Raw genomic sequence first — 14,757 nt, forward strand, 5'->3', positions numbered from 1 at the left:
GAAGGGGGGAAACAGGTGAAAAGATGGTAAGTGATATTTGAAAGTAATGATAAAAACAATTGCCTAAAAATTAGTGTAGGTTGACAAGTGAAAATGCAAAGAAATGGCTAATAATGTCCTGGGAATACTTATGCATTTTTGCACAGTTTTTGTAAAATTAAGAGCACTTTGAACTCATTGAATTCCCTTTTCATTCCTGTTTAGAGTTACACTGACAAAATATCTGTGATGGTGTTAATGGCACGGAGATCTAATTAGCCTGCCTAATTTTACCAAAATAGACCACATTTGTGTAACTCTCAAGGTAATTTTTTCTCATGGAAAATTGAAGTCTTAGGACAATTTTGGTCTTCCTGTATAATGTTGGATTATTTTGATGGATGGATAGTAAAGAATTTTAGAAGACATTTTCTTACTTCCAAAGAGAAGCTCAGACATAAAAAGGCATATTTAAGATGGGGCTTATTTAGATGCTACTAGTTATTTCTTATAAAGTAGACGTGAGACCTCCTCCAGACTTTGAATTGTAAAGAGCTTTATATCCCTTTGTTTCTGAAGGAATAATTATACTATTGATCTTTGTACATCATGGAATATAGTTAACTCGTTTATCTAGAGTCATGGAAAGAAAAAGAGATGTAAACAAAACAAGGAGATCAATCTGAAATATTTTATCTTGAAATATTTTTAGAGCCTTTAGCAAACACATATTCACATCTATATTTAGACACTTACAGATAAATTATCCATTTACTTCAGACTCCTTCAGTTATTTATAGCAAATTGAAAGGAAAATTTCTCTCCTTTAAACCCCTACAGCACTTTATAATTGTAATAAGGAAAAGGTATAGAGCTAATAATTTTTCGCTGCTACTTTTCATGTCATACTTAAGTTAATCACGTCAGTCACCACAAAATAGAGGAGTTCTTTCTGTCCACGTGGCACACTACAGTTTGCAGGTGTTATTTGGGTCACCACTATAATGCTTTAAGGTGAGCAGGCAGGACTATCACCCATATTGTGTGGAAACTAATCTGAAGCAGCAAAAAACAAGTTGCCTAATTGTCAAAGCTAGTTAAATATAGGAGCCAGACACATAAAACTTCAGGAAATGACTTATACTCCCTATGGAAGAGTAAATTAAAGAAAATAAAAAATTAAAATGCATGTGCTTAGAATATAGTCAGACAAGTATACACAATCCATACATGTATGTTAAATACAAATATATGTCTTGCTTGATAAGTCATAAAGTAAATAAATATATATGTAAATATATATAGTAAAATGTTCTAATTCCTATAAGAGATTAAATTATTCAGTAGGTACCCCTGTATTATTTTTCATTTTCAAGCTACTGATTTATTTTTCAAGTAGTCACAGCTAGTTATGTGCTGCCTTGAGCACTTAACATATAATTAGTCATTCCCATAACAAACTTTTTTTAAGAGGACACTATTAGGGCACCTGGATGGCTCAGTTGGTTAAGCAACTGCCTTCGGCTCAGGTCATGATCCTGGAGTCCCGGGATCGAGTCCCACATTGGGCTCCCTGCTCTGCGGGGATTCTGCTTCTCCCTCTGACCCCCCCCTTCTCGTGATCTCTCCCTCCCATTCTCTTTCTCTCTCAAATAAATAAAAATAAAATCTTTAAAAAAAAAAAAAGAGGACACAACCGGTATCCTCATCCCACAAATGAACAAACTGAGGCATAAAAAGGTTAAGGAAACCTCAAGAGGTCGCATTGCTTTTAATTGGCAGAACCAAAACTCAAATGTCAAACAGGCAGTTTATAATTTCTACTGTCCCCTTCCAAGTGTCAAAAGTCTTCAGGTTACACTTGGATTTTCCAGAAACTGCAAAGGGAGCATTGTTTCTGTTTGTCCCTATTAAGGAATTGTTGGGCCTTCTTTTTTGTTATGCTTGATCTTAACTTATGTTCTGAGATTCCAGAAGCCCGTTTGGTACCATCTAAGCAGTACCATATATCAAGTACCATGTGAGGAGGCAGACATCACAACAAAATCAGAAAAAAAAAAAAAAAAAAAAAAATCTCACCTATAAAGGATGCACAGACCAGGGAGAACTTAGTAAATGTATCTGCATTCTTTTAACAATTAACCCTCTTTATTCTTCCAAAACTTGGGCACAGCAAAATTGAGACTTATCTAGAAGCACCAACTCCCTCCCTGAAAGTTGAAGGAAAATAAAACGTGTTTCACCATCTCAGCTGAGGGGGTTAAACAGGAAGGGACAGATGATGTCCAATAGCCTGCTTTGCATGCACCATGATCCCTCGGGGCACACGGATCTTTATGCACTGGAGTGGCAGTGACGGCGCATATGAATTTTGCTGGCGGTTAGGTGGGGACATGTGTCAGAGAAGACTGATAGTTTGAAACATGAGTGACAAGCTCTCTATACTTTAGAATTTTTAAGTTTGACAAATACTGACTACATTTGGAGGAAAAAGCTAACTATTCCCACTGACTTTTTATTCAAAAAGAAAGAAAGAAAGAAAGAAAACTGCTATGTATTTCATGCCCTTTAACTTTCAGTAAGGATGATTATACAAATGATGAATGAACTTGGCCATTCAGCTTCCACTCTTTCCCAGGAAGACAAGTGGTGTCATTGAACCTATTTCCTTCCTATTTTAATTTCGCATTTGGGGGCACCTGGGTGGCACAGTCGTTAAGCGTCTGCCATCCGCTCAGGTCATGATCCCAGGATCCTGAGATCGAGTCCCGCATCAGGCTCCCTGCTCGGCAGGAAGCCTGCTTCTCCCTCTCCCACTCCCCTGCTTGTGTTCCCTCTCTCGCTGTCTCTCTCTCTGTCAAATAAATAAATAAAATCTTTAAAAAAATTCTTTTTCACATTTGGGTAATTTTGTATTTTTACGAACTGTCTAAAATATCTCTACAGGAGATGACTGGATGCTGATTTACTGAGGTTTATTCTGCAACTTGAAATATTTGCACTATTTTTATATAAACTCCATCCAATTGGCTACACTTTTTAACACGAGATCATATACAGAAAGCTGAGACTTTACAATCAGATGTACTTGGAATCAAATCTCCCTTCCCCCCATTTTATAAAACTGGACAAATTACCCCCCTAAACCTCAGAGTTCTCATTTGCAAATTGGGGGAAAAAATAGCTACCTCTCAGTGTTAATTTGTTGATGAAATGAAGGGGGAAATATAGAACAGTGAGAGTGGTTTTTGACACATAACTAAGTTACTAATTAGATGAACCTATTGCCATTACATTTATAATTTTTTTATAATTTTTTATTGTTAGGTTAATTACCATACATTACATCATTACATTTTTGATGTAGTGTTCCATGATTCATTGTTTGTGTATAACACCCAGTGCTCCATGCAAAACGTGCCCTCTTTAATACCCATCACCAGGCTAACCCATCCTCCCAACCCCTTCCCCTCCAGAACCCTCAGTTTGTTTTTCAGAGTCCATGGTCTCCCATGGTTCGTCTCCCCCTCCAATTTCCCCCCCTTCATTCTTCCCCTCCTGCTATCTTCTTCCTTTTTTTTTTTTTTTTTTACCATATATTGTATTATTTGTTTCAGAGGTACAGATCTGTGATTCAACAGTCTTGCACAATTCACAGTGCTCACCATAGTGCATACCCTCCCCAGTGTCTATCACCCAGCCACCCCATCCGTCCCACCCCCCACCACTCCAGCAACCCTCAGTTTGTTTCCTGAGATTAAGAATTCCTCAGATCAGTGAGGTCATATGATACATGTCTTTCTCTGATTGACTTATTTCGCTCAGCATAACACCCTCCGACAGGAGTCCATCAAAATTATAAAGGAGAACATAGGCAGCAACCTCTTCGACCTCAGCCACAGCAACTTCTTCCTAGAAACATCGCCAAAGGCAAGGGAAGGAAGGGCAAAAATGAAATATTGGGACGTCATCAAGATAAAAAGCTTTTGCACAGCAAAAGAAACAGTCAACAAAACCAAAAGACAACCGACAGAATGGGAGAAGATATTTGCAAATGACATATCAGATAAAGGGCTAGTATCCAAAATCTATAAAGAACTTCTTAAAGTCAACACCCAAAGAACAAATGATCCAATCAAGAAATGGGCAGAAGCCATGAGCAGACATTTTTCCAAAGAAGACATCCAAATGGCCAACAGACACATGAAAAAGTGCTCAACATCGCTCAGCATCAGGGAAATCCAAATCAAAACCTCAATGAGATACATTTATTATTTTTATAGAGAACTGAATAGTTAGGAACCTGTCTATTCCTTCAAAAGCAGATCCCATAGAATACATGAAGATGAATCAATATCAGGATGAAATTTTCTTATTTCTTCCAGTCACTACTTCAATAGTGTAACAGACATTTTCAGGGCACTGGTATCCCACCCCCAGAGGTGGCCTGCAGGGTTCCCATATAGTCCTGAGAATGCTTTCTGGCCATAATGCAAGAGAGTTAGCACCCCAGGAGACACTCCCCACCAATGACAGATAGGATTTAACAGATCAGTGTTCCTTGGGGAACATTCTTAGGTGTGTTCTTCACAGTCTCTTGGAATAGCCCTGGATGGATTGAGCCTCAGTTGCTCAAAGTGGTAAACCTCCCATTAACACACTGTTTTTGGCTTTCTCTCCTCCTGTCTCACTTTACCACTCCTTCATTGCCCTTCCCATTATCACCTCCAAATTAACCTACTTGCCTCCAGATTGTTCACTCACGTCTGCTTCTGGAGCATCAAGACAAACATCCTATTAGCCAAGCAGGTGTATTGCAATGGGCTCAGATAATGCAACTTCTTGAAACTGACAGCATTTGTCCAGCTCTGTCAAATGTTCCTTGAACCTCTCCACATTCTGGGACTAACTCTCTTGTTCCCAGGCATCTGGGCACTTTATTTTAATTCTCTTTTTCTCCTACTTCTGGGGGTAGCAGAAAAAGGCACCTGCATGCCTCCAGGACCCTCTTTCTCTTTCTTTTCTTTCTAGCTTTTGAAAATACATGAAACCACACTCTGAGCTTGTTTATGGAGAGGAGAAAAACATCAAACAGTTGAATTTTTAATTAAGCACTAGAATGCTATTTTGGACATTCTCTTTGAATTTTATCTCATCTCTGTGGCCATTCCCAAGGATAACCAAACTTTTAGCCCCATGGATATGTCCATATTCAAGGGGAATAATTTTGGGGATGGTTGCCTTTACATTTTTCAAACTATTTTTTTAATTTTAGATTTGAATAGCATGTTAATTTTAGCTCAATCAATTCATGCCTGGCATCTTTGAGCTACTGTATTTTTTTTTTTTTTTTAAGATTTTATTTATTTGCGAGAGAGAGAATGAGAGACAGAGAGCATGAGAGGGAGGAGGGTCAGAGGGAGAAGCAGACTCCCCGCTGAACAGGGAGCCCGATGCGGGACTCGATCCTGGGACTCCAGGATCATGACCTGAGCCGAAGGCAGTCGCTTAACCAACTGAGCCACCCAGGCGCCCAAGCTACTGTATTTTGGATGGAGATGCATAGGCAGGCCAATTCTGTCTTCTTTTTTCCATCAGTAGATTTATTTGTACACTGAGGCTCCCCATGAGTGGAATGGAGGTTGTCTTTACACATTCATCACCACTCTCTCCAAAATAAACATAAATGATCTTGTTATGACAATACCACTGTGAAATCTGAATGACAGTACTCTATCTGCTCTCTTTTTTCTTTCTAGTATTTGCCCATAGTCACTTTCTTTGTCATAGTCAGTGTGTTTTCCTCTTGCTCCCTCCATCTAAAGGAATAGCTGAAAAATATTCAAGCCCCCCTCATCTTTCACTTAGAGGAAAAAATGCCTAAACAACATCCTCCAAGTCTTCCTCTCTGCATAGGAGAATGTTCACGGCACCGTATTTCAGAGTTGTGGTTCATGCAAAGGGACAGTGTTTTATTTAAAAAGGCTTGATGGCTGTGTCATCTGCCTAAGCTACTGGTACATCCTGAAGAGAATGGCATTCCTCATCACATTCGTTAAAAGGAGAAAGAAACTCTTATTTTATTTTTTTAAGTTTTTATTTAAATTCCAGGTAGTTAACATACAATGTAATATTAGTTTCAGGTGTACAATATAGTGATTCAACAGTTCCATACACCACCCAGTGCTCATCATGCCGGGTGCCCTCTTTAATCCCCATCACTTATTTAACCCATTTGCCTCCCCATCTCCCCTCTGGTAACCGTCAGTTTGTTCTCTATAGTTTAGAGTCTACTTCTTAGTTTTCCTCCCCTTTTGATCATTTGTTTTGTTTCTTAAATTCTACGTATGATTGAAATCATATGGTATTTGTCTTTTCCTAACTGACTTATTTCACTAAGCATTATACTCTCTAGCTCCATTCATGTCATTGCGAATGGCAAGATTTCATTCTTTTTTATGGCCAAATAATATTCTATTGTGTAGGTATATAACACATCTTCTTTATCCATTCATCAATTGATGGACGCTTGGGCTGTTTCCATAATTTGGCTATTGTAAATAATGCTGCTATAACATTAGGATGCATGTATCCCTTTGAATTAGTATTTTTTTATTTTATATATATATATATATATATATATATATATATATATATATATATATATATATTTATACTATACCTAGTAGTGAAATTGCTGGATCATAGGGTAGTTTTACTCTTAACTTTTTGAGGAATCTTCATACTGTTTTCAAGAGTGGCTGCACCAGTTTGCATTACCACCAGCAATGCAAAAGTGTTCCTTTTCTCCACATCCTCGCCAACACCAGTTGTTTCTTATGTTGTTGATTTTAGTCATTCTGACGAGTGTGAGGTGATATCATTGTAGTTTTGATTTACATTTCTGTGATGATGAGTGATATTGAGCATCTTTTCATGTGTCCATTGGCTATCTGTGTGTCTTCTTTGGAAAAATGTCTATTCATATCTTCCGTCCATTTTAATTGGATTATTCATTTGGATTATTCATTTGATCCAATAATCAATTGGATTATTCATTCGTTTTATAAGTTCTTTATGTATTTTGGATACTAACCCTTTATCAGACATGTCATTTGCAAATATCTAGGAGAGAGAAACTTTTAAAATGAGAAGTGTAAGGATAAGTATTGATACCAAGGGAATTTGTTAATCTATCTTTATTTTTTTGAGAAGCAAATATTAATTTCAAGAGCTTGATGGAGAACCATCCTGGATATAAGTTAATATCTTTCCTTTACAACAAAATTTGAATAAAGCATAAAAAGGGTTTGCTCTGCCTTCAAAGAAAAGGTAGCTTTATATCTAAAATTTTAGCCATACTTTTCTAAGGTCTCTTAAGTATAACAGGGAATCTGTCACTCTATTTCTATTTTACTGAGTGTTAAATGGAAAGACTTCGACATACCTGATCCATTATATGAAAGATGGATTAAAGTTACATCCATATATCTATGATTCAGGTTGAAAATATGGCATTAAATGCTGAGAATAAAATTAACCTAATATACAAAATTGTTCCATAAGCCTAAAACCCTTTAAAGATATATTGCATGGGGATGAGTAAGGTATAGTTTCTGCATCAAAAATATTCTGGTGTCAAAAATGAAATGTACAGGTCTTGAAAAGGTATTTTATCTTGTGGATATCAAACATACAAATAAAATAGCTTTTCTTTAAAAGTCATATTAAGGAATAAAGGTTAAAATTGGCTTTTTAACTCTTTGAAAAATCATCTTTTGGCTTGTGTTTATCCCTTCTATTAATTTCTAACATTTTAAATGATACAATTACAAGTAATACATACATTACTTTCTTCAGTAGTCTATTATCCCTGGAAATGAGAATTATTAACTTGAGGAACTTTCTTTGCAACAGACATGAAGTAATTTAATCATGAATCCTGATGATTGAAAGAAAGTGAGCTTATTCAGTCTCTATTTTGTAACTCTTAGGGGAATGGAAGTGATCTAGGACTTAACTTGCACAGTGCAGTTAAATTATAGCTGCCAAAATTCGTAGCTGGTCTGGTTAATTCTCACCGTGGAGACATATCTAGGATATTCTCAGGAGAAAGCAGGCCTTGAGTGACAGCTTAGTGAAAATATGAAATTCCAAGTTCATCTCTCCTCTTATTTTTTTCTGAGCTGTATTCTTTAGTGTTCTTCAATAGAAAAATTGAACATTTTTACAGAATTGTAGAGATAGCTTGTTTTCTTTATAAAAATTTCAAGGGGGGTGCCTGGGTGGTTCAGTTGTGAAGCGTCTGCCTTTGGCTCAGGTCATGATCCCAGGGTCCTGGGATCGAGCTCCGCATCGGGGTCCTTGCTCAGCAGGGAGCCTGCTTCTCCCTCTCCCTCTGCCTGCCGCTCCCCCTGCTTGTGCTCTCTCTCTGTTAAATAAATAAATAAAACCCTTAAAAATTTTTCAAGGAATATATATCAATAGCAGCAACCAAGAAATGTGTTTGAGTCTGGTAGTAACCTGAGTATGTAAATACCTCTCTGAAAACTGGTCAGGAGTTTCAATCAATAAGAAAATCTCAGACAGGGATGCCTGGGTGGCTCAGTCAGATGAGCATCTGACTCTTGATTTCAGCTCAGGTCATGATCTCAGGGCCTGAGACTGAGCCCTGCTTAGGATTCTCTCTCACCCTCTTCCCCTCCCCCACTCATGCATATGTGTGTGTGCTTGCTCTCTCTCCCCCTCCTTTTCTCTCTAAGGAAGGAAGGAAGGAAAGAAGGAAGGAAGGAAGGAAGGAAGAAAGAAAGAAGAAAGAAGGAAAGAAAGAAAGAAAAGAAAGAAAGAAAGAAAAAGAATCTCAGACATAAAATCCTTAGTAGGATAAGTTTTTAGGAGAGGGTGGTTTTCATGCAAATTGTCTGTAGGCTTTTGTTATTGTTACTATTTTAATTTTATTCATTTCTTTTTGAAATGCAGCCACTCATATCTCCAGACCTGAGACTGATGTACCCCAGAAACAACCATTTTTTTAGACGTTTCCATTAAATTCCTTCTATCTATAAGGTCCTCCAAACACTTTGGTGCCTTTGCTGTTTATCCTTCCAGATAATTCCCTCTTTGTTTATTCTCTGAGGGTCTCCTCTGCTGAAAACAACTGCAGGCAACTTTTGGTACTTGAAAGGACAAATATCTTTTTCACTATACCCTTCGTATGTCAACATGCTCAATAATGAGACAAAGGTTTGAAGCCACCCTGTTACCTTGGGATATTGAGTTCAAAATGAGAAAACTCAGAGTATAGGTAAAAAGAAAAGTAATTTTTTTTTAAAGATTTTATTTATTTATTTATTTGAGAGAGAGAGAATGAGAAAAAGAGCACATGAGAGGGGGGAGGGTCTGAGGGAGAAGCAGACTCCCTGCCGAGCAGGGAGCCCGACGCAGGACTCGATCCCGGGACTCCAGGATCATGACCTGAGCCGAAGGCAGTCACCAAACCAACTGAGCCACCCAGGCGCCCAAGAAAAGTAATTTCTTAAGGGAGAGAACGCTAACATAACCCAAGCTTGATGTTGATTAAAAAATAAAATATAAAGAAAAGATGTAGTTGTAAAAACAAACAAAATGATTAATGGTAAGAAAGACAGTAAAATATAGTTTAAAAATTGGTATGATCGGGGCGCCTGGGTGGCTCAGACGGTTGAGCTTCTGCCTTTGGCTCAGATCATGATCCTGGAGTCTTGGGATTGAGTCCCGCATCAGGCTCCCTGCCCAGTGGGAAGCCTGCTTCTCCCTCTCCCTCTGCCTGCCACTCCCCCTGCCTATGCTCTCTCTCTGTGTCAAATAAATCAAATCTTTAAAAAATAAATTGGTATGATCAATCACTAAAAAAGGACATTAGTAAGGAACTTGTTTATTATATACTTTAAGCAATTTCTCTGTTTACTTCCAGAATTACATAATTTTAAAATATTGTGGTTACTATTGAAATAATATTTCTCAAATCTTACTGTGCCTGCAGTTCATGCTCAATACTCTTTGTTATTATTTATTGTACAACCGTCTCAGATAAAGAGAGACTTACAGAATGGTTTCTCAGATTCAATCATCAGCACCATCATTTTGCTAGTCTGCTTTATCCTCCCAATCCCAGACATTACCTCCAAATACTGCATTCCATACTTCTAATTACATAAAAATCCATTGTTTTTAAAATTATATATAAACAGCCATTAGTGGGAAAATTTTTACAGAGATGCCACAAAGAATTGATCATCTTATAAATTCCTGTTGACCATATCTAACAATATTGTCTTTTTCCAGAATTATTTTCTTTTTTTTAATATTTTATTTATTTATTTATTTGAGAGAGATGGAGAGAGAGAGCATGAGCAAGAGGCAGAGGGAGAGTCAGACTACCCGCTGAGCAGGGAGCCCGATGAGGGACTCGATCCCAGGACCCTGAGATCATGACCTGAGCCGAAGACAGACACTTAACCAACTGAGCCACCCAAGCACCCCCAGAATTATTTTCTATTCTGGCACCTTCTCTAAGTGCTCTCTATTTGCCTTGCATTCCTATAGCTCAAGGACAACTCAAGTGAACCCCTTGACCCCCACACCTAGTCCATACAGTTCTGAGAGATGGTACTCTTTAATCAATCACTATATAATAAGTGCACAAAAGTGGTTTTTTTATTGTTATGTTGATCACCATACATTACATTATTAGTTTTTGATGTAGTGTTCCATGATTCATTGTTTGCGTATAACACCCAGTGCTCCATGCAGAACGTGCCCTCTTTAATACCCATCACCAGGCTAACCCATCCTCCTACCCCCCGTTTGTTTTTCAGAGTCCATCGTCTCTCATGGTTCTCTCCCCCTCCGATTTCCCCCCCTTCATTCTTCCCCTCCTGCTATCTTCTTCTTCTTTTTTTTTTTTAACATATATTGTATTATGTGTTTCAGAGGTATAGATCTGTGATTCAACAGTCTTGCACAATTCACAGTGCTCACCATAGCACATACCCTCCCCAATGTCTATCACCCAGCCACCCCATCCCTTCCACCCCCCACCACTTCAGCAATGTCCACAATAGCCAAACTATGGAAAGAGCCAAGATGTCCATCGACAGATGAATGGATAAAGAAGATGTGGTATATATATACAATGGAATATTATGCACCCATCAAAAGGAATGAGATCTTGCCATTTGCACAAAAGTGGTTTTAAAAGACATGAGAATTAGTCAGTAAAGTAATACAGACTGAACAGAAAATGTTCTGGTTTTAGGGACTGTGAGCCAGGAACTTCAGATGAAGACCAAATACATATGAAAAAATATATTTTGGTCATCTGAATGACCAAATTTATTTTTCTTATAAATCACAATATCACGGATAGACTTTGTAATCATTGCTTCAAAACTTGTGATTTATAAGTTTCAGATGGTTTCTGAGAATTACCTTTCTCTTCCAAGTATACAAAAAACAATATTAAAAGTACTGATCATTTTCTTTTCTAATCTTGCCTCAAACATGTTCAAAAACTGTGATGCAAACCAACAAAGCAAAAAAAAAAAGTGACAAAAAAACAGACTCTTAAATCCAGAGAACAAGCTGGTAGTAGCCAGCAGGGAGGTGGGTGGGGGGATGAGTGAAATAAGTTAAGGGGGTTAAGTACAATTATAGTGATGAGCACTAAGAAATGTACAGAATTGTTTCATCATTGTATTGTACACATGAAACTAACATAACACTGTATGTTAATTATACTTGAATTAAAAAATAAATAAAACTTTTTAAAAATCAGGATGCAATTAAACATATCACAGAACAGCTAGAATCATTCTTTATTAGCCTTCACAGAAAGTCCATTCTTCCTGAACCTTTTCTTTTAATCTTTCATTAACACTAGAATGCTAAAAATTTCCCTTTTTTGTTATTGTTTACTTAATAAAATTTTTCCTCTATTCCTCTCCTTTTCTAGGCCATGCAAACTGATGTTCTTGTGATAACATTTGATCTTTCTAGGAGGCCTGATGTACTTGATAAGTTCCCAACTTGTTAGTGGAGTTGAAGTTTTAGTTATATTGGGCACATCTTTGAGATGGATTTTTCTCTCTTCATAACTTACCTGAAAATGTTCCTCTTAACACAGCCAAACAGGAGAAAGTTTTATTAACTAAGAATTAATGGCACTGAATAAAAGAATTTAGCTGGGAAGGTTTTGTTTATTTTCTTTCTTGTTTTTTTAAGTCCACTTTTTCTTTGTAAGGATGCTGTGAATAAAAGCCTCAGAAAGGAAATCAGAATAACCAAGCCCCATTGGCCCAGCATTTAGCTAAATAAATAAGAATACAAATTTATTCCTTGCTCAGAAGCTGGCTGCAGATTGGATAAGTGATTGATTTGATGTTAATTTTCTGCATGGACCTCTTATTTCCTATGAGAGGAAAATGAATTCAACCAAGGAGAATGAGTCCTATTTTAGGTCTTACTTTCAATTTGGGAGGTTCGGAAACCTCCCAAATCTAGCAGGACTAGATCTCCGAGGGATCTTCACTTACGGTATCCCAAAGAATGGAACTTGCTCTGAAGACTGCAGAAGTTCTCTGTCCAAATCCCAGTATGTTCTGAGGATGGAATTGAAAAGAACATATTCATGACAGGTGCTGCCATTTTGCCCAGTCTAACAGCCTATTTCTTTACAACGTAACTCCGTGTTGGAGAGGGTCCAAACTGTGACTCTCAGCCATGTTTCTGCCTCAGCCCTAGATATCATTATCATGTTTTGATTCTACAAGAATCACCTTCTTCATCTTAATGTGTCATGAATTGAGGAGAGAGATGAGATTTTGTATTTCACTGTGTGATTCATGGGATGATTGGAGGAAATAGAGGGAGAATTATGGCACATAAAAATATGCTACTAAAGGACGTATGACAGAAAGAGCTATTGACTGAGGACCATAATTCTTATTTTTTTCTAGGTTTATTGAGGTATAATTACCATATGATATTGTGTAAGTTTAAGATGTACAACGTGATGATTTGATGCATGCATATATTGCAAGATGATTACCACCACAGCATTAGCCAACACCTCCATCACATCACATAATAACCATTTCTTTCTTATAGTGAGAACATTTAAGATCTACACTATTAGCATCTTTCCAGTATATAATACAATATTATTAACTTTAATCCTCATGCAGTATATTAGGTCCTTAGAACTTATTCATCTTGTATCTGGAAGTTTGTACTCTTTGAACAAAATCTCATTTTCCCCACACCCCCTGCCCCTGGTATCCACCTCTCCACTCTCTTGTTTCTCTGAGTTCACCTTTTTTTTTTTAAATTCTACATGCAGCTTTTGTCTTTCTCTGTCTCACTCATTTCACTTCATATAATTCCATAAGGACCATAAGACTTGAGTAAGAAATTCTCTCTCCATAACCTTTCAGCAAGTTACTTTACCTCTCTGGGCCATGATGGAGTTTGGGACTTCAATCATACTGTTTTTTTAGCAAGAATAAAAGGCAATTTTGTTCTGAAGGCTTTCTAGGTCTAATGCTTTTAAAACTATGCTACCGTGTTGGAATTTCTAGGTATAGACTAACTTTTTTCAATGTTTATTATCCAGGACCCCAAATTACGTGAACTTTTGGATGTGGGGAACATCGGGCGCCTGGAGCATCGCATGATAACGGTGGTATATGGGCCTGACTTGGTTAACATCTCCCATTTGAATCTCGTGGCTTTCCAAGAAGAAGTGGCCAAGGTACAGTGGATAGAAACTTCTGGCGTTTGTCACCTCATTCTGAATCCTTATGACATTGTACTGATGCCTGCAAAAGATTGAGTTTTTGTCATATTTAACATGTGTTGAAATTACATCTGAAAATAATTCAGCTGCCAAGTAGAAGTGTAATTCAAACGCTTCCAAATAATGGCATCTACTAAGAATTATGGAGATTTTTCATTAGGAATAAGGCATTTGATATAATTTCTTTGCAGAAGAAAATATAAGTGAAACCATTTTTTATTTCACTTAAACACCTTGTCCTCACACATTCTTTTTTAGCCTCATCCCAAACCACTTCTGACCCCATCTCCTTTCCAATCCTCTCCTTGAGAGCAGATATCCTTAACACCTTTTAACTTCTTTTACCCTGTGTAGCCCCTAGCCCACCAGCATGCACATGGTAGCTGCTCAATGAATATGAGCAGAAATAAAACAATTTTAAAACAAAAATTTCAAATAATGACAATAAATAACATTTATTCGGTTATGGATTAGAATAGTAAATTAGACAGGTCCTCTCCATTAAGGACTTGCTAATTTACTATCATAGCAGGCCTTTCAGATACATACAGAAATAACTAGAATACAGGCAAGATTTATCAAACAAGAAGCCATTAATTTCTGGGAACCCTGGACTCCACTTTGATGTTTTCTCTGGGATAGTCCAATTGCCATGAAAATCAGAGCACTGAAATGAACATATCAAAAGAAGGGCTTTCTTTTTTTCACGTTTACAGTTCACAGGATACTAATGATGATCCTTACCCTTCATACCTTCCCTTCAAGAATTAAGAATATGAATCAAAGAATACTTTTAAGTCTGTATGTCATATCTGTGCCATTATAGAACTTCTCGTGTCAAGGATCACAACTATGGGGTCATGTCAAGCCAGTCATCATTATGATTTATACATTTTTAACCCTTAGTCGTCTGACATTTCTTTGAGCTACACCAGAAGTAATGA

At 37.3% G+C, this 14,757-nt stretch overlaps 1 protein-coding gene across 3 annotated transcripts in view; it reads left to right on the top strand.

Annotated features, from left to right (window-relative positions):
• The window catches only part of PLCB1 (phospholipase C beta 1), a 667,247-nt gene that overhangs the window by 415,371 nt on the left and 237,119 nt on the right, over positions 1-14,757 (top strand). For all 3 annotated transcript variants that reach the window (XM_032419622.1, XM_032419621.1, XM_032419623.1), the window contains one exon: positions 13,631-13,768. In XM_032419622.1, coding sequence (XP_032275513.1) covers positions 13,631-13,768 — 138 coding nt within the window. The remainder of the gene's footprint in view (positions 1-13,630; positions 13,769-14,757) is intronic.

This window comes from Phoca vitulina, unplaced genomic scaffold (genome assembly GCF_004348235.1).
Source record: "Phoca vitulina isolate PV1807 unplaced genomic scaffold, GSC_HSeal_1.0 scaffold22, whole genome shotgun sequence".
Lineage (NCBI taxonomy): Eukaryota > Metazoa > Chordata > Mammalia > Carnivora > Phocidae > Phoca > Phoca vitulina.